Genomic DNA, 21944 nt, shown 5'->3' with positions numbered 1-21944 from the left:
CCCACAAGGAGGACCCAAGCTCAACAGCACTCTCCCCACTCGTGATTCCCAGCAACTGCATATTTAGAGGCTGTTTTCTTCTGACAGTGGAGGTAGAACATAGCTACAATGGGTAATAGCTCTTGATAGCCTTCTCAATTGGATTTGTCTAATTCCCTATTGGGTGAATTTGCCTGGTTGGTGGCCAACACTACTTCCGTCCCTAACCTTGGTTGCAAACACTGGATTGAAGCTGACCAAGTCTTATTGCACAAGTCCACTTCATGAACAGTTGTCCTAAACTGGCAGGTAGGCACTCATCTGGGTAACCAGAAATATCAATGAAAGTAGTGAAGTTGGCTCCCGAATCTTGGAATGTTAGGAAGCCATTAACCATAGTTTCCAATCTGCGCGTAATGGGAAACCGTGGTCAGCCACTGCTTCGTGGTGTGTTTGCTGCTCAAGCAGAGTGACGGCAATGGAGTGGCATATGGGTGCATGCTACTCACGTATACCCTGCCTTATTAAGCCAGGATTCCGTTGCAAGAATGAGGCCAGTGCATTTAAATGTTTCTTTTCGGAAGGGATTAAGTGACCTCCTCTGTCCCTTAGTTTTGAATTTATATACAAATATACGTTGAAGGCCTTTGGCTGTATTTGGAGGGTGAGCTCCTTGTGAGATAGGCCTGCCCTAAACAGCTGCCCTTTTAAAGTTGTGGAGGATTGGACGGATATTGCAAGAAAACAAATGTGTGTTGAACTTCTGCTGTCTGTCATTTCTGTTAAGAACCGAAGAGGCTTTGCTTAGTCTTGTGCAGATAAGGTGGCACGAAATCTCTTTATCTCCAAAGCAGTCTGTTGAGGAGTTGAGTTGGGGGAGGACTGGGGGGTTAGGGGGCAAACCAGAGGAAATGGGCTTACATTCTTTGGCCTTTGCTGAGAACACAAACATCAATTTCCCTTTCTGTTTTTACATTCTGAGCATTAATGATGCTTGAAGTTCTATTTACAGATTTGCAAGGTTTACATAACCTCCGGGGGTGGGGGTGGGGAGATGAAGTCTTGGGCAGGTGCCAGGTCCACCATTATCAAGACATCACTTCTGCTAAATAATCATTATGGATTTTATCAAAGGACACTGTCCTTGGCTGGTTGGAGCCATTAATCTCTTGCCTGCTTTCTTCGACCGTGTTGCAAGACCATTTCGGACTTGTGTAGATTTTTTTTTATTTTTTTTTGCCTTCCCACCAGCAGCTGGCTTTTGTTTTCTGAACTGCCCTTTTTATGCCTTTTCTCCAGATACAAAACTAGTTGTGTCTGCAAAGAAGGACATTCATAGAGAGACTTGGTAGTGTGACTACCCTTCTGCGGATCTCAAGGTGCCATCAAGCACATTTCTGCTATCCGCCTTTGGTCACTTTAAGAAGGATATTTGAGCTTCAAGTAGAAATATGACAACCTGTGTCTTTTGCATTTCATGGCCTGTTTACAATCTTACTCTATGTATACATACTGAGCTACTTGCATGACACAGTATGCCAAATCATGGTTTAGCAAGTGCACACAAGTGTGTTTGCTCCAGGACAGGAGTTTCCCCCTGGACCTTCTTACTGCTAGGTTTAGCTAAGCCAAAGATTGGCTTTATCCAAGCCAGTTCTCAGAGTTAAGATGGCTCCTCAGTGGCCACCAGGAGGAACCAGAGCAAGAATGGGTGTAGCTAGAGTCAATGACAAGCCGAGCCAACTCATTCTAGTTTTGTTATCTACCTCAGTGCTGAGTTCTACAAGGGCTGAGACTGAGGAGGAAGAGGAGGAAGCAGGTGTTGGCCTACTGTGGGCAGACTCATGTTAGTGGTGCAGTACCCCAGTCACCCTATGGACTAGCCTCCACTGCTAACCATGAGATGTCACCAATGTTTGTTTTTGATTCATGCCTCCCATCAGTGTGGATGCCAGTCCACAAAATCTTCTGTTACTACTTGTTAGTCTTCACTGTGTCTTACGATGCTATGTCTACTGTCCTTGTGTCTTACAAACAATTAGCCTCCTTGGGTGTTGCAAACAATTAGTCTGTCTCCCCCAACAAAAAAAATAATAGGGTTGTTTGTTTATGTCTGATTGAACATTAAGAGTGTTGGAAATGCTTGTGTGTGTTGGCCATTCCCATGGCTTCTCTAAGTTGCCACTTTACTGCTGTTCGGATCTGCACCTTTTGTAGGGAGACTCTCCACGTCAGTGCTTCTCTCCCCATGCCTTTAGGCCCAGTACAGCGGTGCTTCAAATGGTCGCTTCATCCACATTACCAGAGACAGAGCAACTCTTCTAGGTGAAGTCCTACCAACATTTTTTTGGTGTGTGTTTGTGTGCGGCCACCGTGGCACCACACATGTTGGCATGTTCACCTGTTAGATCATACACTTGTTAGGTAAGCTTTTCCCAAGCCTGGTGCCTTCCAGGTGTTTGCACTCCCAACTCCATTCAGCAGCAGCTGGTAAATCCAGTGGTCAGGGGTGATGATGGAAATTGTAGTCCAAGAATGTTTGGAGAAATGTTGAACTAGGACAGAGGTGTAGCCAGCGTGGTGTTCTCTGGATATTCTTGGGTAATTTGCATCAACCCTCCTCAGCATGTCAAATGGCCAGTGATTGAGTTGTGGTATAAGAACATCTGGAGGGCCCATGTTGGCTACCACTGAACCAGTCTCAAAGGCCACTACTAGAAGGTATCATAGCACTCTGATCTGAAGACTGACCTTATGTCTCTTGCTCAACATTTTAACATCTGGCTTAAATAATTTTCTCTCTCTCTCTCTCTGTGCTGCATTAGCTTCTTAAAGTGCTCTTCGTTTAGGTAAATAACCGGCATTCTAAACCAATGCAGAGCAGCTCGTAAAGAAACAGTGCTTAGTTAGCAGTAAACATAATCTGTAATTTAACACGCATGTCTGTACTGTGTGCACGTCAATTTCTATTTTCCCTCTTCGGCCTCGCTATATATATATCCTATTTCTAGAAATGCTGCTTTTTTGATATTGCAGATTATTAAACCAAAACAAACGCAGGCCTGCACTGTTTTAAGGAAGCCACAAGGGGGCGTAATGTGGTACAGACTTGGCCGCTGTCAACTCCCCGAGGGCTGATATATAAGTAGATAATGTAGGAATTTGGGAAAGCCAGAAGATAATATTTAACAGGAAGCAGTAAGCAGAGCAGGGGCAAAAATATAAAACTTCAATGTGAAGTGAAATTATTCACCCTTGGAGAAATTAGCACTGATAGAAGATGAATAACAGAGGAGTTAACTGTGTTAGTCTGTTACAACAAGATCTCAAAGGTACATTTATGACGCTGCTGGTTTTAACAAGTTTAGGGAGCTTGCTTTTTGAAGTGCACTTAATTATTACATTTGTAGTTGCACAAAGCATTCATGCCACAGTTGATCTGTTAGTCTTTGAGGTGCAATGAAACCCTCTTCTCTTGTTTGCATCAATGAGAGGTGTTGATTTGAATCTGCTGCTTAGGATGTGGGGTCAAGAGGATAACCTTGCTAATTCTGAGAAATGCATGCAAATCAGAACCTGGTGATTAGAAGCTGTGGGACTCCCTAGTCCTGGCAGAGTGTAGCCCTTTTCATGAGTTCAAAAATAGGGTGTGGGCATAAAGTGTGTAGAAGGAACGGACACACCTTGGTTGTTGTGCTCCAAAGTTATTTCCCAGTCTGAAGGTGTGCTCTTGGGGCAGAGGGGACAGAAATGTAGGAAGGCACCGTTTTCTGTTCTACCTTCTGGTCATCACATGCAGTGCTGTTTCTGTTCTGCTGCAATTCATCTTCCACCAAAACCCATGTTAATTGTCTTCCGTGTCTGCCATGGTGAAGTTATGTAAGTGATTTACGCAATTATTTATGTATTGTTTGTGGACTGAAGCAAACACAACAGCAAATGCCAATTGCATTTGCTGGGTAGATTATTACTGTTCCAGACGGGACAAATAAGCAACCCGCTGGTGATTTCCTCTCCCGTTTCTGTTTTCATCAGAATTCGCCGACATCCATAGTAGCGGGTGAGGGTGGTGCCTGCACATCTGCTCCTGAACACACGCTGTGTTTACAAGCATTCAAAGAATGCATGGACAAGGCTTATCATTAGCAAGATCCAGATCTTCTTAAAAGCTGCCGGCGTGGGAGGATGGACCACAGCAAGTCCTTAGCCTTTGCCTTCTCATTTGTCTGTCTTCTAATGCAGGGGTGGCTCGCCTTTTTTTTGGCCCAAGCCCTCCGGGGGCCACATGCCAGTGTTTGGTATGGCCCAAATTGGGTGTGAGCTCCCCATGCCCACCCCCATGCTTCCGCCTTAGCCGGTCCTTGTAGTTACCAGGGTGGGGGAAATTTCTGTCCCTGTTATGGAGCTGGGCTGAATGAGCACTGTGCTTACTTCACAAAATAAAAATATTCCTTTCTGTCGCAGTAATAATAATAATAATAATAATAATAATAATAATAATAATTTATACCCCGCCCATCCAGCTGTGTTTCCCCAGCCACACTGGGTGGTTCCCAACAGATTAAAAACAGAATAAAGCATAAAATATTAAAAGCTTCCCTAAACAGGGCTGCCTTCAGATGTCTTCTAAAAGTCAGATAGTTGCTTATTTCCTTGACATCTGATGAGGGCGTTCCACAGGGCAGGCGCCACCACCGAAAAGGCCCTCTGCCTGGTTCCCTGTAACTTCGCATCTCGCAGTGAGGGAACCTCCAGAAGGCCCTCGGAGCTGGACCTCAGTGTCCAGTTCCAAGCCCTTTTGGAGGGTGGGGTTAGCCACCCTTGTTCCACAGTGGCCATCGAGTTGCCCCTGGGAAGCCCAGAATAGGACATGAGTACACTGGCTTCAGTGAGTATTTTGGTGGCCTGCTGTCTTTCATACCTGATGGTGCAGGGCAAAAACTTCCAATCTCTGCATTGGTTCTCATGTAGCAAGGGACTTTTCTGAGTTGTCTGTTCAGAGTTCTTAGATTCCCCCCGCCCTGCCCCCCCAGAAGGCTTATTTTCAGGTTTTCTAAATTCTAAGTTCATTTTGGGGAGGGGAGGGACACAATAATTTTGCGTCCTTAATTGTTCAACTTGTTCTAAACACAAAGGGGGGGGACTGTTTTCCATAAATAGCAGGGGCGCAGCAGCTTGTCACACTTGAAGAATGTCTCTTTTATGATGCCCAAAGAAGTCCCATGGAAAAAAAAAACGGTTTCCCGCGGGAGACTTGAAAAAAATAATACCCATTAAAACTGGCTTCTGATTGTGTGTGGGTTTTTTTGGGGTTTTTTTTGTTTTGTTTTTTGGCCTGTGTGCAGCGAGATTAGTGGCTAGTTAAAAATACCTTGAATACCGAAGAGTGCATTTAGCATCGTGGGAACGTCTTCCTGTTATTGGCTTGTCCACAGCCCTGAAACTTCTCTTGGTCCTTCACAACCCTCTGCTGGGTTTTATTAGTTAAGAGGTGGCTATTTCTGTCTCTCTCTCAGTTTTAGTTGGCTAAACGGCTGACAGGCTCTGCAGCGGTCCTGGTTGTCTCCTTTTTTTTCCTTTCCTTTTGTCCATAGTAGGGCCTTGCATGATCTACTGTAGGAATCTCTGTGGCTCAGTTGTGCTGGACAACTAGTCAAAACATGCCCTCCATCAAATAAATAGCCGCTTGTACCCATGATGTATAAGGCTAGAAATGTATGCAGTTTATTTGAATGTTTTACAATATACACCATATAGTCCCGTTATTGGGTTGTTAGGGGAGGGGTGGTACCTCTGGTGGGGGGCACGTCATGCTCCTGGGTTAGTTTGTCCACCTTGCACTCAGATCTCACCTGTGGCTCCTAGAAGCTGTCAGCATGTGACAGTGGCTGCACCCCAGCAATGGCTTCAACTGGCCAGCTAAACCCAGGTGAGGGTAGTTGATGGGTCTCAAACCCTCAGTGAGTTAGGGGCTTCCCCTGCAAGCGAAGACAGGCCCTGGCAGATTGTGGGTCCAAGGGTCAAGAAAGCGGTTTCTGCATGTGCTGTAGAGGGAGGTGAGGGGCAGATGAAGCTCATCAACCTGGGAAGGTAGCTCATTTAGGAGAAGGAAAGCTCTGATCCTACACCTTCGCTGCCTCGTGGGATATCCGGGGGTTGGCGGGCGGAGAAAAGGTGAAGGATTAAACGCTACACAAATCCAGAGTGGAGTCCCTATGACAATTGGATAACACCTTGTACACCTCCTTCCAGCTACTCCTGCAGCCAAGCTGGTGCAGAATATATTGCTTTCCTTTCCTTTGGACCCCATCAGTAGAGCCATCAGTCCACCACCAATCACCTGCCTCTATCTCATTTGGTAGAGATACCCTGAGCAGGGCCTTGACATGGGCTCTGAATCCAGGCTGCTCACATGCTCTTTCCTCGGCATGTTTTTCAAATCAGTTGAAGCAGACATCCTTTCCTATGGATGGTTGAGCTTGCTGCTTTTACTTTCCGCCAGCCAGCATGAGCATGTGTGTGTGTTTGTGAGTGTGTGTGTGCGCGCACACACTCGCAGGGAGAGAGGGGAAAGGGAGCTCGTTTTCTGCCCTGAATATTTATGAGAGTCTCTTTGTTTCCTCCTCGTAAAGGTAAATGTCACGAGGCTGGAGCATTTCAGTTCTTTACATGGAATGTAGGGTGAGCAGTCTGCCTTGAAACGCTCCTGCCGGCACCGCTGAGCAGATGGGTTTTAATGATACTGTCAGTTTAGAGTGCTGAGAACGATTGCTTATTCCCAAAGGGAATGTGTCCCCTCCACCCCCAAGAGGGTGCATTCAATGCAACCTTGTTAGGGGTCACTGAAATTAATTCTTGTGTATAAATACATGCAGCAGTCTTATCCACCAGCCCGGTGCCTTCTCAGTGTTCTGAACTACAACTTCCACCGGCTCCTGCCAGTATGGGAGGCGGGCGAAGACCACATCCACTGGCCTTGATGCCCTTGGAGAAAGGAGGTGGGGTTTTGGCTAGCGCCAGCTCCACATTTGAGAAGGCTTAGGCCAAAGTGCCTTCCTCTGCCCGAGCACCCTGGGAAAAATGTACAGTGGTACCTCTGTTTACGTACTTAATTCGTTCCGGAGGTCCGTTCTTAACCTGAAATTGTTCTTAACCTGAAGCACCACTTTAGCTAATGGGGCCTCCCACTGCCACTGCGCCACCAGAGCACGATTTCTGTTCTCATCCTGAAGCAAAGTTCTTAACCTGAAGCGTTATTTCTGGTTTAGTGGAGTCTGTAACCTGAAGCGTATGTAACCCGAGGTACCACTGTATCTCGTAGTGGTGAGTCTCAGCAATGCTAGGCGACTGAGAGTAACTGCCATTTTCGTTTCCCACAATGACCCAGTATTGTGGTTTTGGAGCCTTTTGGGAAATTTGAATGGCTGCTAAACCCAGCTGCCTGAAAAGGGTGGTGGTGGTGGTGGTGGTTGTTTAAAAAGTGTCTTAGAGAACATAGAATCATTGAATTGTAGAGTTGGAAGGGACCATGAGGGTCCTCTAGTCCAACCCCCTGCAGTGCAGGAATATTTCGACCAATGTGAGATTAAGAGTCTCATGTGCTACTTACTTAACTATTCATGTTAGTTTTATGCCCTGATGAAACTGTGGCAGCTTTCTGAGGATGCCAGGTGCTCCTGATAGCCCCAAGTTAATATTATATATGTAAAACGGCCGACAGTCCTGTTGATTTCATGTGCAGGGTGCCTTCTCTATTTCCTGTTCCTATAAACGTCTCTGCCTTTTCTCCTATAAATTCCTTTCCCTACTGACTATTTGTATTTTTGATGTCTTTATATCCCTGATCTCCAACGAATTGCAGTTAAGGTAGCTTATGAAAACAACATTTGGGAGGGCTACAGGTTACCCCCACCCCTAAGCTAGTTGAAGCCAGTGTGGTGTAGTGGTTAAGAGCGGTAGACTCGTTATCTGGGGAACCGGGTTCGCGTCTCCACTCCTCCACATGCAGCTGCTGGGTGACCTTGGGCTAGTCACACTTCCCTGAAGTCTCTCAGCCCCACTCACCTCACAGAGTGTTTGTTGTGGGGGAGGAAGGGAAAGGAGAATGTTAGCCGCTTTGAGACTCCTTCGGGTAGTGAAAAGCGGGATATCAAATCCAAACTCTTCTTCTTCTTCTTGAAAACCAGGGCCCTAGTTTACAAAGCAGAGGCAAACACCTTGGCCAAATCAAACCCTGCAAGATAGGTTTTCATGGCGTTTGTTTTAACTGTGCTAGGAACTTGTTTAAATTGTGCTGGGCATTTAGAATTCTCTTTCCTTTCCTGCTTCCATACAGTTGCGCCGCATGCAGGAGATGATTGCTCACATGCAAGCCCAGATGAGGCTGAAGCCTGGCGACGAGTGAGACGGTTTACCTGGCCGCTGACGGTAGGTGTCACTTCACATTTTGGAGGCCTTGGCTTGTAAAAGTGCATGCAGGTCAATTTTCAGCAGCAGCAACGAAAAAACAGTGGTACGATTCGATAATCTTTTTTTGTCATTGCCCCATACAGAACAACGAAATTGAAAAATCTACACCTGGTTAGCCCCCTAAAAACTCTGATGCCCCACAACTAAATACAGCTACTCCCTTAGAGACTGCCTTACTCTGCGTTTAAAACCAAAATCACTTGGTGGTAGTGGTGGGGTACAGCTCCTTGGAAAATAAAAACACAACAACCCTAAGCACGCAGGGGAATGACTAGGCTGGCAGTTTTGTGTCGATGAAAAAATGCAAAGTGGTACGATCAGATTAAATTCCAGCTCTCTGTAATAAATGAATTTGTGTATATGGTTCCTTTGGTCCTCGAGGGGCCATCGTGGTACATTGCACAGCTTGGCAGGAACGAGCCCTGCCTGGAGGCCTCTTCTGGCTTCAGAAAGGTAGATACACTTCTCATGTTTTCCCCCTAAACTATGGAAATTGAAAACATTGGGGGGGGGGGGGAAGTGCATGAAGTTTGTTGCTACTGTTGCTGAATGCTCAAGTTTTAAGACACCCAGCTTTGGTTTGCTGGTCCTCTGGAATGTAAAGCCTGAGTAAAAATGGTTTATATTCTACCTTATGACCGCGTGACAAGCTGCCAACATTCCAGCCCTTAAATAAGGAGTTTTTTGTTGCCTCTACTTGAACCTTTGCTTTTCCTGTTTGCATTAAAAGCACACACACACAGCCCTTCTACGTTGTTGTAGACATCTTAGCTAGCTACAAACCACTTTCCACAATTCAGGAAGCCTGTCCTGCCATTTCACCAAGAAGCTAAACAGATGATACGGTTTAAGAACACTTAGGGGTTTTTTTTTGTTCAAACTACTGGACAGGAACAAAGTTAGGCTTTCAGCATCAATGGCAATAATGTCCTTTACCAAAATGGCACCTGCATGATTTCCCCAAACTCCAAGATAATCATGGTAACTGAGGGGAGTTGCAGGAAGAGAAATAGGATTCATGGAACAAGTGACAGCAAGGGAGGCGGTGCTGGGCTTCGTGAATGAACGTATGAGGATTGGAAGCATCTGTCCACCTGGTCTTGAATGGACCTTCATGAATCCTTCCAGTCTCAGAGCTATTTGCAGACTGCATTTGCTTTTGCATTTAAAATATGAAAAGTCATTTTCTACTACCATGGGGAGCACAAACTTGCTTTTGAATATAAAGGAAGACTCTTTAAAAACAAAACAACAAAACCCCACTACCTTGTAAAATCAAACCCATCTGCTTACGATGGCAGCCAGGAAGCAGTTAAGGACCAGCTGGAATTCTGTTCTAAGACAACACTGATGCTATCGTAGGTCTAAACGCCACAGCATTTGGCATTCTGAAAAAGCGATTCAAGCATACAGTCCAAGCCTTGTCCACTTCCTTATGTGGCCTATTTCCCAGCAAGAGGAAGCCTGTTTTCAAAGTTGACTTGCTTCTTTCTGACTACTGTAGTATACACTGAAGGTTGAAAAAGACAACAGGGGGTTTGTGTGTATTCAAAAGACCACAAAACCTGTAGCATTGTTAGAACCTGTTTTTAAGTTGCATGCTATTTCAGAATTCTTATGAGTGTTTTTACTGGGGGTGGGGGTGGGAATCAGAGGAGCTTAAAAAAGACTAACAAATTTATGCTTGCATCAGCGTTTGTGGGCGAGATGCTACTGCATCAGATGTGGTCCACTTCTTGATAAAGTAGATTCTAGTCCACAAAAGCTTATGACATCATAATAAGGTTCCAATAATGGAAGAAAGTATTCAGAAAGCCTTGCCCCCCCCCCCCCGGTGTTTAGAAGGCCACTTCTACAGGTGAAACTCGAAAAATTAGAATATCGTGGAAAGGTTCATTTCTTTCAGCAATTCAACTTAAAAGGTGAAACTGATATATGAGATAGACTCATGACATGCAAAGCGAGATATGTCAAGCCTTTATTTGTTATAATTGTGATGATTATGGCGTACAGCTGATGAGAACCCCAAATGCAAGATTTAATGTTTTGTTGTGTTTTATGTTTGAAATCCTTTTTTTAAAGAAACATAAATTTAATAAAGACTTATTTTAATTTAAAAAAAAAGAGAACCCCAAATTAACAATCTCAACTTTGGGGTTTTCATCAGCTGGACGCCATAATATCACAATTATAACAAATAAAGGCTTGACATATCTCGCTTTGCATGTCATGAGTCTATCTCATATATTAAACTCCAGTAGCTAATGAAGACAATTGCTTTTCCACAATATTCTAATTTTTCGAGTTTCACCTGTAATAATTGCTAGTGCACTTTTGAGATGTCTATTCAAAACCTTACTGAAATGTTTACAGAATTGTATGACTTTGAGAGGATCCACAAACACACACACACACACACAGCTGAAAGTGTGAAACCATTCACCCTTCAGAATTCATAGCAGGAAGCCTGGATAAGGGTTATCTATAGTCACACCTTAGCTTGTGTTTTTCTAGAGCAGGGATGAGAAACCTCTGGCTCTCCAGATGTTGTTGGACTACAGCTCCCATCATCCATCATCCATCACCATTGACCACCCTGGCTGAGGCAGGAGTGCCAGCCTGGCCCCGTGACTGTGGGTGCCCTGGGCTGTAGGTGCCATGCAATGGGGAATTTTGTGGGTGCTCAGGACCCCAGGGAGCCCAGCACCTATGGATTGAGGCTGATGGGAGTTGGAGTTCAGCAGTATCTGTTCCCCATCCCTATTCTAGGGCGGTGCTTAGCATTACAAGCCCGAACCGCAGCCTACAGGCTACTGAATTGTTTTAACACAGATGGCAAGCAGGAACATAGATAGCTGCCTTACACCAAGTCATTCCATTGGCCCACCTAGCTCAGTGCTGTCAACTCTTATTGGTAGCAAGGGTTTGGGGCAGGGAGTCTTTCTCAGCAGCTGGTACTAATGCCTATTGCACTGGCTCTGTCTTTTTTGGGGCCCAATTCAGAGTGCTGGTTTTGACTTGGAAAAGCCCTCCCCTGCTTAGGGTCAGTAGAGTTAAAGCATCACTCGAATGTGCCTGTCTGTATGTGAGGATGTAGAGCCCCTTCTGTGGATGTCTTTGTCATCTAAAGCCAGGCTTTCCATCCCTGGGATGGAAAAGATTCCCCACTCCTGCCAGAATGTTGTTTTCAGACTGCCTAAGATGTGCTTTTACTCTTCTTGTTCCCTCGGTCTAGTCTATTACCATTTGCTGTTTAGACAGACTTCTTCTGAGCTGATAGGAGCACTGGGAGTGGGTGTGGATGAGCACATCAGCACCAGTGCAAGCAAGATTGGGAATGTCTCCTGGCACACTGGATCTGGGATCTGGGAGCCCAACCTCCAGCTCAGAAAGCACAGTCCTGTCTGCACAGCACAGCAAAGAATCACGCTGTCGGCTGGTGGATTTCCATCTCTTTCTCAACTCTGCAGGCTTCGCTTTTTAATTTTTTTGGGCAGCAGACTCCAATAAAACAATCCCAAGCCTTTTCTTTTTCTTTTTTGAGTTTTCAAAATTAGACCAGTGCTTTATATTATTATTATTATAACTCATGGTATCTCAATCTGCCTGTGTTGCCGAAATAGCTGCGGTAGGGTGATAGAGATGGCTTTCTGTTTTTCTTTCTGGAAATGAGAATTAGCAACATAAATCTGCCTCCCCCTCCAAATTTTTTTTGGCAAAGAATAATCTCCCATCACTAAACTAAAAACTTGCAAGGTTGGATCGCCTTCATATTCTTCTCAGTTCGCTTAGGGCAGCCTGCCTTAACTTGCTGCCCTCCCACCCATTGTTGTTGGACTCCAAGTCCCATCAGCCCCAGCCAGCATTTCCAGTAGTCAAGGATGATTGGAAGTTGTTGTCTGAAACATCAGGTTAAGGAAGGCTGATTTAACATAGCAACTGGGGTGTCTTTGGGACAGAGTCAAGAATTTAAACTCTGGAAAAGACTGCGACAATTAACTCATCCCACCTATCTTGTAATGTTCCTGCATAACGATGGAAGAGTTTATTGTGTTTGCCTTTTTTTTTAGGGGGTGGGGAGTCTTGAGCTACTTTCGCCTAACTTGACCGCATTATCACAACGTGTGGTTTATCTTGCTTTTAAAACCATTAGTCATGCTCCTGACAGGCACATTGCAAAGAACTGAAAAAACAGCCCACTCCCTACAATAATGGATACGTGGGGTTTTAAAAGAAAAATATGTGTGGCGTTGCCCTAGCAACCAGACTTTAATCATGGTCCGATGCCAAACTGATGTGATGAGAAAAGTCATCTCGGGGGGGTTAGTGGGGGAGGAAGGATGTATTTGTGCCGGTAGCTTCTGACGCCTGGAATGTGAAGCTTAGGCAGAATTTTAGCCTTTTTGGAGCAACCACCTTGTAGCCTCCGGGGTGTTTTGCTAACCAAGGCTGGGTGAGCTGCCCCAACGCTCTGGCTCCCCTGCCTCGCCGTGAGTCACGCCGGCCCGTTTGCTTTGTTGCGTCTGCAGAAAATATGTTGGGATTTGCTCCGATGAGGTTCACTTGCTGCTTGAAGCTTCCTCCGTCTTTTTGAAGGGTAATGCTGAAATAATGAAAAATTCTGGTTCTTTTTATGCTTTGTGAAGACCTAGAGATTTGTGGCTTTTAAAGAGGGAAGATTTTTCTGGGTGTTTTGTGGTTGCTTGGATCTGTGGATTACGCTCACATGGTAATGATCTTCCTTAACATGAGGTCATTGCGTGCTCCCGTGAGGTGGGAGCATCCCTTTTTCTCCTTAGCTCATTAGCTTGTGTGCATCCTGCCTTTCCTCCATGGAGCACGAGGCTCAGTATGTCGCACTCTCATTTTATATTCTCAACAGCCCTGTGAGGTAGGCTTGGCCAACTTGACCAAGGCTACCCTTTGAGTTTTATGGCTGAGTGAGTTTCCCCTGATATAAATCTCAGGTCTTAGATAGCTCAGTTAGTTAGAGCATGGTGCTGATAACGCCAAGGTTGCAAGTTGGATCCCCTTATAGAACAGCTGCATATTCCTGCACTGCAGGGGGTTGGTCTAGATGACCCTCGGGTCCCTTCCAACTCTATAGTTTTATCATTCTATAGCTTAACTATGTTTTAATATGAGCAAGCAGTGCACGCTGCTCAAAATTCCACAATTTGCTCCTCCCCACCTCTCACCGGGAGCATCAAACCATAAGGCTCTTCTCGTTGGCCTGACTCGTGCTCATGGTTTATTTCTACGAAACAACAAACTACTTGCGGTTTGTTTGGGGAAAAGGCCCTCTTGCCAGTAGCCACCTGCCCAAGCTCAGAAGATAACGAAGAACCCAGAGAATAGATTCTGGGGAAGATTGTGCTGTATCCCTTTAGTCCACAGGCACTGGCGACAAGTAACGCTGTTGAACAGTATCTTGGGAAGCATGAAATATCGAGCTGTTGGGAGTTTCTGGTGGAGTTCATGAGTAGTGTTTATCTGGTTGCTCATCCAGAGGGCAAGTGGTATGGTATGAAAGGGAGAAGTAAAGGAAATGGGGAGATAACCTCCCCTATCTCTGTTCTTTCTGTTCCATTTCTCTCAAAGCCACCATGATGGTGGGAATAGCAGTTGGAGTCATAGGAGACAGTTAGCATCCATGTAGAAAAAAGACAGGGAATCATCTAGGGCATAAAAGGTTTCCCTCCCAGAACCCTGAAATCCCTTTTATTCATTGGATCTTTGTCCTTTCATCAATTTTATCACTTCACATATCATAATCATGAGGACTAGGAACCTGTTTCTTTCCATTTAAAGATTGGAGGGTTGCATTCTGATACTCCAGGAAGCTGAAACAATGCTCCAGGTTTGTGGTATGATACACAGGTGGCCCATGTGTTAGTGTTCTTAACATCCTTGCGTTGCTAGAGGGGAGGGGAAGGTAATGCGTGATTTTAAAAGTACAATAACTAATATTGTGCTAAAAGAGGATTTGGGTTTTTGTATTAAGCTTTTAATCCTTGAGGTAGGAGAGAACACAAACCGTTCAAGTAGGAGTGCTTAAAAGAAAAAAAAGCAGAGCCAAAACAAGTAATATCCTATGACTAGTGATCCATGTTTTATTTTTCCTCATACGGCCAGTTTTTAAATGATTGTGAAAGTCTGGCTCCACGTGGCTTCTTCGTCTCCTTTAATCCTTTTGGTGTTAGTGTCATTTCACAATTTTTGTCGGTGATCTTTTTCAGGTGGAGTTGTGGTGTATCCTTTTGACTTCTGTAAGCTTCTTCCCGCAAACTGCATTTTTTTTCTGTGTGTGTAAATGCAAGGAAGTGTAAATACCTAGAATGTTGGTGACTGATTGAAATACATCAATCGGTGTCACTGATATGTTCAGTAGTACAAAGGGAATGTTTCCAGATTTCACATTTTCTCTTGATGGCACACCTGCAACCCAGGTGGAGAATTGTGTTGTTAAACAAACAGGAGGATGGGGGAAATAGCAAGCTCATCATTTTATTTATTCATTAACCCATCAATTTCTTTTATACCCCACCTTTCCATCAAGGATCTCAAGGTGATGTACATGATTGTAGTCCCATCCACTCCACGGCCCCTGCAATTTATCCTTACAAAATATTTTATTCATTCATTCATCTAGATTAATATATCCTGCTTTATAACCCTGAGAGGTGATCAAAGCAGCTTATGAACAATTATCACAATAAAAAGAGCCCCATTCTGGTATCGGGGATAGAAACAACATGGTGTTCCCCATGGCGCAAGGATTTATTCATTTGCTATCCTCATCCGTGTTCCTCCCTTAGGTTCCCCTTTTGCTTCTCCCTACCAGGCAGCAGCTTTGACTGATGTCCTCTTGAGGCAAGGGAGTGGGCTTCAACAGCTGGAACAACCCTGTGAGAGAGGTTAGGCCAGGAGCGGGGAAGCTTTTTGACTCCATGGGCCAGAGCCTAATTGGAATTGGACTCCTGGCCCAAATTCGGAAGGTGGGCGGGGTTCCCCACCTGTCAATCACATGGTGCCATAACGTCATCATAATGGCAAATCCCGAAGTCAGGGCCTCAAAGCACCTTGCATGGTTCTGCGAAAAGGCAAAGGTTCTTCCCTCATTTTAGCAAGTTAAAAAAAACCCTACTCTTCTAGCAAGAGATTCCGATACCTCCCTTTTCATGATTCAGGGCTGGGTGGGCTTTGGAATCCCCTGCTAAAAGGGATGTTTCCATCGTTTTAGAGGGGGGATCCCATGCAGGTTTGAATGGACTGGTCTACTAAAATAATGGGGGTGGGGGTGGGTGGAATCAGTCTTAACGGGGGATTGTGGTAGCAAACAGCTTTCTGAATCGGTAGGAGGTTAGCCTGAAACAGAGCAGGATTTAACCCTCTCTCATCAACGAACAGGCAGCCAATTTAGCTTGATCTACACCGCTTCCTGCAAGTATGCTTTCCTACCCCAAGAGCTTCTTTTGACTCAGCATGACATTTACATTTATAATACTCAGTTGCAGGGGACCAAGGGTTTTGTTTTGGCCTCTTGTGCTCGGTCTTGAGGTATTCGTGACAAACCCTTGCACCTGCTGTTCTCCTGGTGATGTAAGCCGCTGGTTTTCTGTCGATCCTGCCTCTGAGGCGAATGTCCCAAATATTTTAGCATCTTCCTCTGCTCTTACCTGGACTGCTCAACTATGTTCCCAGCACAGCTGCATAAATATACAAGGGTATGAAGTGGCCTCCTGCCAGAATTCTGCAATTCAGTCACGTTATAAAACAGCTTAACGGGTTTGGATCGAAGCAGGATGGTTATCCAGCAGACTCCCCCAACCTGGTGCCCTCCAGGTGTTTTGGAATGCAACTTCTGCTAGGCCTAGTCAGCACAGCCCTGCTGGCTGGGCCTGATGGGAGGAGTTATAGTCCAGAACATCTTGGGGGGGCACTAGGTTGAGGAAAGCAGTTTTATTTCGCTTTAGTGGAGATGCCAGATGGGATAGCTATTAACCTGTTAGGAAAGGAGAAACCCAGGGCTTTCAGACCAGTGAATGCCCTGGTGGTCATCTGAAAGTGCAACCTTTTGGGAGTAATTGCAAGGCTTGTGGCTGCAGTGCAGTAGATGACAACAGAAGAGTCCTCCTGGATCAGGCCAAAGGCCCATCCTAGTCCAGCACTCTGTTCTCACAGTGGCTAGCCAGATGCCTACAGGAAGCACCAAATCTAAGCAGGACCTAACTGCAGGTTCAAGTTGTTCCTGAACTGAAGTGTCTAGTTGAGTTTCCTCCCCAGACTTGGGTTTCCAGCTGTTTTTGGACTACAGTTCCCATCACCCCGGGCACTGGTCTTGCTAGCTAGGGATGATGGGAGTTGTAGTCCAAAAACAGCTGGAGACCCAAGTTTGGGAAACGCTGGCCTAGCCCTTAGACTACCCACCTCCAGCACTCTCTTTTGCATGCTGTGATGCCTCACAAACTTTGTTCTAACATCAAAATACGGAATTCGAACAGCACACTCTTTCAGGGATGGTCATTAGCCTATTTCGACTCTCTGTTTCCCCAAATCCCTCCCCTGAATTACGGCAGGCAGTTATTCAGCAGGTCATTACGGCAGGCAGTTATTCAGCAGATTACATCCGTCAGTAGCTGGGAGGAGTCTAGAGTCTAAACTGGGGCTGGATCCAGGCATGGTGGAGCAGAGCTTGACTGCTGCTTCCTGTCCCTTCATGGCCTCGGCAATAAATAAAGGTGTGTTAAGGTGTCAACCTGTTAACTTTGCCGTTCCAGCGCTTATCTGTCAGTATATAATGCCTGGTTTAAAAATACGACTCTTCTGAGGAAACCAGCACTGTCTAGGCAGGACTGCAACATTTACAGCTAGCAGAATTTAGAGCTGGTTGCAGCTGCTGAGCCCACAGTGTACTGTTGCAAAGGTCCTTTGAAACAGCAACAGCAGTGGTTTAGGTCAGGGGTAGGAGCATGCCCTCCAGATGTTGCAGACTAAAACGCTCATCACCCCCAGGGTGTGTGAAGCAGGGCCACTGAGGGGTATGGTCTGGGGAGAACAGGGTATGGCCTGGTTAAAGCTCTATGGCTGACATAGGGAAGCCTGGATGGCTGCATTTGGTCCCTGGGCCTGACATTCCCCACCCCTGGCTTAATGTTCTCTAACTGCACTGTGCCTTGGTGAGTAATTTAGCAGAATATGGCCGGCCTGCTTTTTTAAAAATATCTCCCCAAGTAAAAGGATAAAAAGGCTGACGTTTTCAAATCTGGGAATTCAAAGTGGAAACTTGAGATCCAGGGCGAGGGGAGGTTCGGTCTGCAGCCCTCCCCTCCCTCTTTTTACGGTTCTCCAGACCCTCCCTGGCCTAATTCCCTTGCCAAAGATCTCTGGACTCAGATTCCTCGTTTCCCATTTTGCTTTTGCCCTGTTTTTCAATTAGGACACAGTGCCTAACCCAGCACAACTGGCACTTTCTCAAAGAAACTGGAAAAACAAGATGCTTCTGCTGGTTTGTGTCTAATAAAATGTAATCTGCCCTGGAGCAAATTTAGGTAGCATTCCCTTAATTTTAGTCTGCTTCCAGGAAATTGGCAGGATAGGGTTTTTTCAGGTTCCTCCCCTTCTCCTTTAAAAAACAAAACAAAATGTGTGTGGTGCCTAACTATTGAAAGGGCTAAAAAAAATTTACCCATGATTTTATATTTTTATTAATATTTTTATTTTCTTGATTTACAAAGGTAGTCCAATGTCTCTCTCGTATTTTTCCATATAACTTTTTTTACAAATCAGTTTTTGTTGTTGAGACATTAGGAAGAAAAGGGGGAGAGAGGTGGGTGGGATGGGGAGATAGGTGGGGTGAGGTGACGATGTTTTTATTTTACTTAATATGAGTAGGGTTTGGTGTCAGCGTTGTTTGTGTAGGTTCTCTGTTGTTTGCTTGTGCTTCTTTGGGTGTGAGAGAAGTTGAGATTTGCGTAGGGTGTGATTGTTCATTTGTGGTTGGCTGTGGTGATCTTTGGTTTCCTGTGTGAGTGGGGTTGGTGGGTATTTTGGATCAGGTTAGCCATATTGATTTGTATGCTGTCAGTAGATTTTTGTCATTGTCTTGTTGGGCTGTGTGTGTGATGCAGGGGAACCATACCGGGGTGAAGGTGTCTTCTTCTGTTTGTCCCTGTGTCAGTTTCAGGTTACTGGTTAGTTTTCTAGTAGGGCTGTTTCCCATACTACTTGGTACCATTGGTCCACGTTTGCTCCTGTCAGGTCTGAAAGGGCTAAATTGACAATATAATAATAACAACAGATAATCTTTATATCCTGCCTTTTCCCTAGACTGGGACTCAAGGCAGCTTTTGCATACCCATACACAAAAAAAACCACACACACACTGGTATCATTCACATGATTTGGAGACAGACAGCATGTTTGAAACTGCTTAGCTGTTTAATAATTGCTATTATTATTCAATTTAGATGCCAAAATGGCTTCTACTTAGTTTACAACTGTAAAATCAATACACAATCAAATCAATCCATAATTAAGTCAGCACATAATTAAAATACACAATTACAAATCCACCAGGGCATTAACCTATCCTTAATTAAAATTACAATAAAACAAAGAGTAAAAATAAAATTTTTAAACTGTCAAAACCGTAAAATTGCAGGTTCCATTCAGGGAAATGCTTGCGTAAACAGGTGTGTCTTCAGGAGCTGGTGGCATGCCAACACTGATGGGGGGGGGGGGAAAGCTCTAGTATTTCAGCGGGGAGGGAATTGTGTCCATGGGAAAGTTTTCTGTTTCTTTCAATGGAATGGATCTGTTCTGTGTTTGTTTACACAAGGTGATCTACCTGTGGAAGGAAATCTACAGCCTTTTCTCCTTTTTCTTACAGTGGCTACTCAATGCTCTTAAAATGGGTCAGTGCTTTATCTGAAACGGTGACACTAGTGAAACGCCAATGGATCACGCCTGGATGCAGGGCTGGATGCTACGAGGAGCAGCTGGCGGTCTTGAAGATCATATTGAAAAGCAGCTTCTCTTCTTCTCCCCATATATATATATATATATATACCTCTTCTTAATCATGTTGCTTATATCACCCTGTTGGTAATAATATGCTCGTGCTTATAATGTGGGACTTACTTTTCCTTATCTTTCCCTCTCCTTTTTTTTAAGTCAAAAGCAAATATGCCATCTTATATGCAGTAGGCTTTGAGAGTAGGTTGATGAACCATGTTTCGTTTTGTTTAGCTAGGCTAACATGATACCTTTTTTTTCTTACTAAAAGACGCGGTGACCTGTTTACCATAAATGTCTGCGGTCTCCTAACTACATTTTGTTTAGGCTTTGTGTAACCATTGTGTAACTTGTTGCTAGTTTACAACATCCCCATCCGCACTGTGTGTTTAAAGCATTACCACCCCACTTTTAAACAGCCATGGCTTCCCCCAAAGAATGCTGGGAAGTGTAGTTCGTTAAGGGTGCTCAGAATAGGAGTCTCCTAATAACTCTCGGTCCTCTTAACAAACTGCAGTTCCCAGGATTCTTTGGGGGGAACCCATGACTGTTTAAAATGGAATGATACAACTTTAAGTGCATATGGGACCAACATTCTTCTCTCACTAAAAAAAAATATGTCTGTCTCTGTAAGCCAGTCTTTGCCAACCTAACACCCTCCAGATGTGTTGGCATACAGTTTCCACCAGCCCGAATCAATGGGTTTGTGGGAATTGTAGTGCAAAACATCTGGAAGGCGCCCAGTCAATGAAGGCTGTGTTGTCACCTGTGCTTTGGCTCTCTGGGGTAGAATTCCCCTTGGTGCTTCCTGGTTTTTTTTAAAATATATATATAAAAATACAAATAAATGGTACAGAACACTAAAGTGATGGGGGAGGATGAGCTATCCTTTTACCCGTGATGCCTTAAAATCATGCAAATATCTTAACATGCCAAATATTCTCAGAGGCCTCCTAGAAGATCCGCCTTGAATTTTTCAGGTACTAATTAGCAACCTTTTCTATCGGAACAGGTTTTGTTTTTCCTCGGTCGAAAGAGCAACGGTATTTTCGCAATTATTTTATATTGTATCATGACACTAAACGTCCCTTTGCAGTTTTGTAATAAATTGAACAGACACGAGGGGAGGTAAAGCGTGTGGTTTTTTTATTAAAAAAAATCCTTCTATTTTGGTTCACTAAACAAAATACGTCGGCAGAATCTGTAAAGACCCGGGGATGGGGGACCTGTAGCCCTCCAGTTGTGGTTGGACTACAACTCCCATCACCCCTGACCATTGTCCATGCTGGCTGGGGCAGATGGGTGTTGAAGTTCAGCCACACCTGGAAGACCACAGGATACCTACCCCTCTTCCCTCTCCAGCTGCAGTCTCCAGGAAAGTCACTGACTCTGCTCCCCCAAAATTTGGTCGGTGGGTTGGGGGTGGGGAATGAAAACACACAATGCTAGTAAAAACATAAGAAGAGACTGCTGGAGAATGTCCCATCTAGGCCAGGATGCTGTTCTTACAGCGGCCAACCAGATGCCTGTGGGGAACCTGCAAGCAGGACCCAAACACAAGAGCGCTCTCCTCTCCAGCAACTGGTTAGGCATGAGTGTGGGATGTTCAAGTATTAAAGGTAAAGGTAAGGGACCCCTAGGGATGTGGGTGGTGCTTTGGTCCCATCCAAAAATTGAAACTGATGTGGTAGTTTTGGGGTGATCTTTGGCATGGATTGCCGATGGGAGAATAAACAAGTCACTGTCCTCGGTTACCTAAACACCGAGCATTCAAATAGCTCCGTAAAACCCCAGGGAATGTCAGTGGGGAATCAATTTCTTAGGTTGCATATGCACCATACATTCAAAGGGGGTTGGGGATTGTAGCCTATGTGAGGGGTAAACTATAGTTCCCACAATTCTTCAGGGAGGAGTGGAGATGTGCTTTAAATGTATGGTGTGCATGTAGCCTTATAAGGGAAGAACTTCAGCCAGGGTCTGAATCAAAGGGTCCATAAAGGCAAGAAAGATATGTAGATTAAAACTGTGGACTAGAACTGATGAGGAAATGAGCTGTCATTTTCTTCACAGTAATGTAAACTCTTCTAAGCTTCCCATAGACTTGTTTCCTGAGTGCTCTGATTCTGCTTGGTGCTGGTGGTGTTGGCAGGGAAGAGAGGAGAGGATGAGATTTTCTTCCCTGTTGTGCCGTTGGTGGTGAGATGGGCCAGGAACTGCTGAGCCATTGCAAATGGCTTAGTAGCCTGGGTCTGGCTCACAGGCTTTGCAACCTCTATCCAAAGGCCCACATCCACACTATGCATTCAAAGCAATATCATAGCACTTTTTAAAAAAGCATGGTGTTAGGAGCTGGAGTCAGGGGCAGGTCAGCAAGAAAATTTCCGGTGTCAGTGAAATTAACTCTTTATTCAAAGAAACCCAAACAGCACAGACCTAGTGATCACAGCAACTCTTCCCAGTAGGTCTTGCCCAGGCTTCCT

The 21944-nt window shown here is 44.9% G+C and overlaps 1 protein-coding gene across 1 annotated transcript in view; it reads left to right on the top strand.

Annotated features, from left to right (window-relative positions):
• LOC117061587 (septin-2) overlaps nt 1–19875 on the top strand; it is a 59031-nt gene extending 39156 nt beyond the window's left edge. Inside the window, exons 12-13 of the mRNA XM_033174483.1 lie at nt 8315–8406; nt 19340–19875. Coding sequence (XP_033030374.1) covers nt 8315–8383 — 69 coding nt within the window. The 3' untranslated portion in view covers nt 8384–8406; nt 19340–19875. The remainder of the gene's footprint in view (nt 1–8314; nt 8407–19339) is intronic.
• Nucleotides 19876–21944: the final 2069 nt, after the last annotated feature.

The sequence above is a fragment of the Lacerta agilis genome, chromosome 17 (assembly GCF_009819535.1).
Source record: "Lacerta agilis isolate rLacAgi1 chromosome 17, rLacAgi1.pri, whole genome shotgun sequence".
In the NCBI taxonomy this organism is placed as follows: domain Eukaryota; kingdom Metazoa; phylum Chordata; class Lepidosauria; order Squamata; family Lacertidae; genus Lacerta; species Lacerta agilis.
This window is presented reverse-complemented; position numbering and strand designations above follow the sequence as displayed.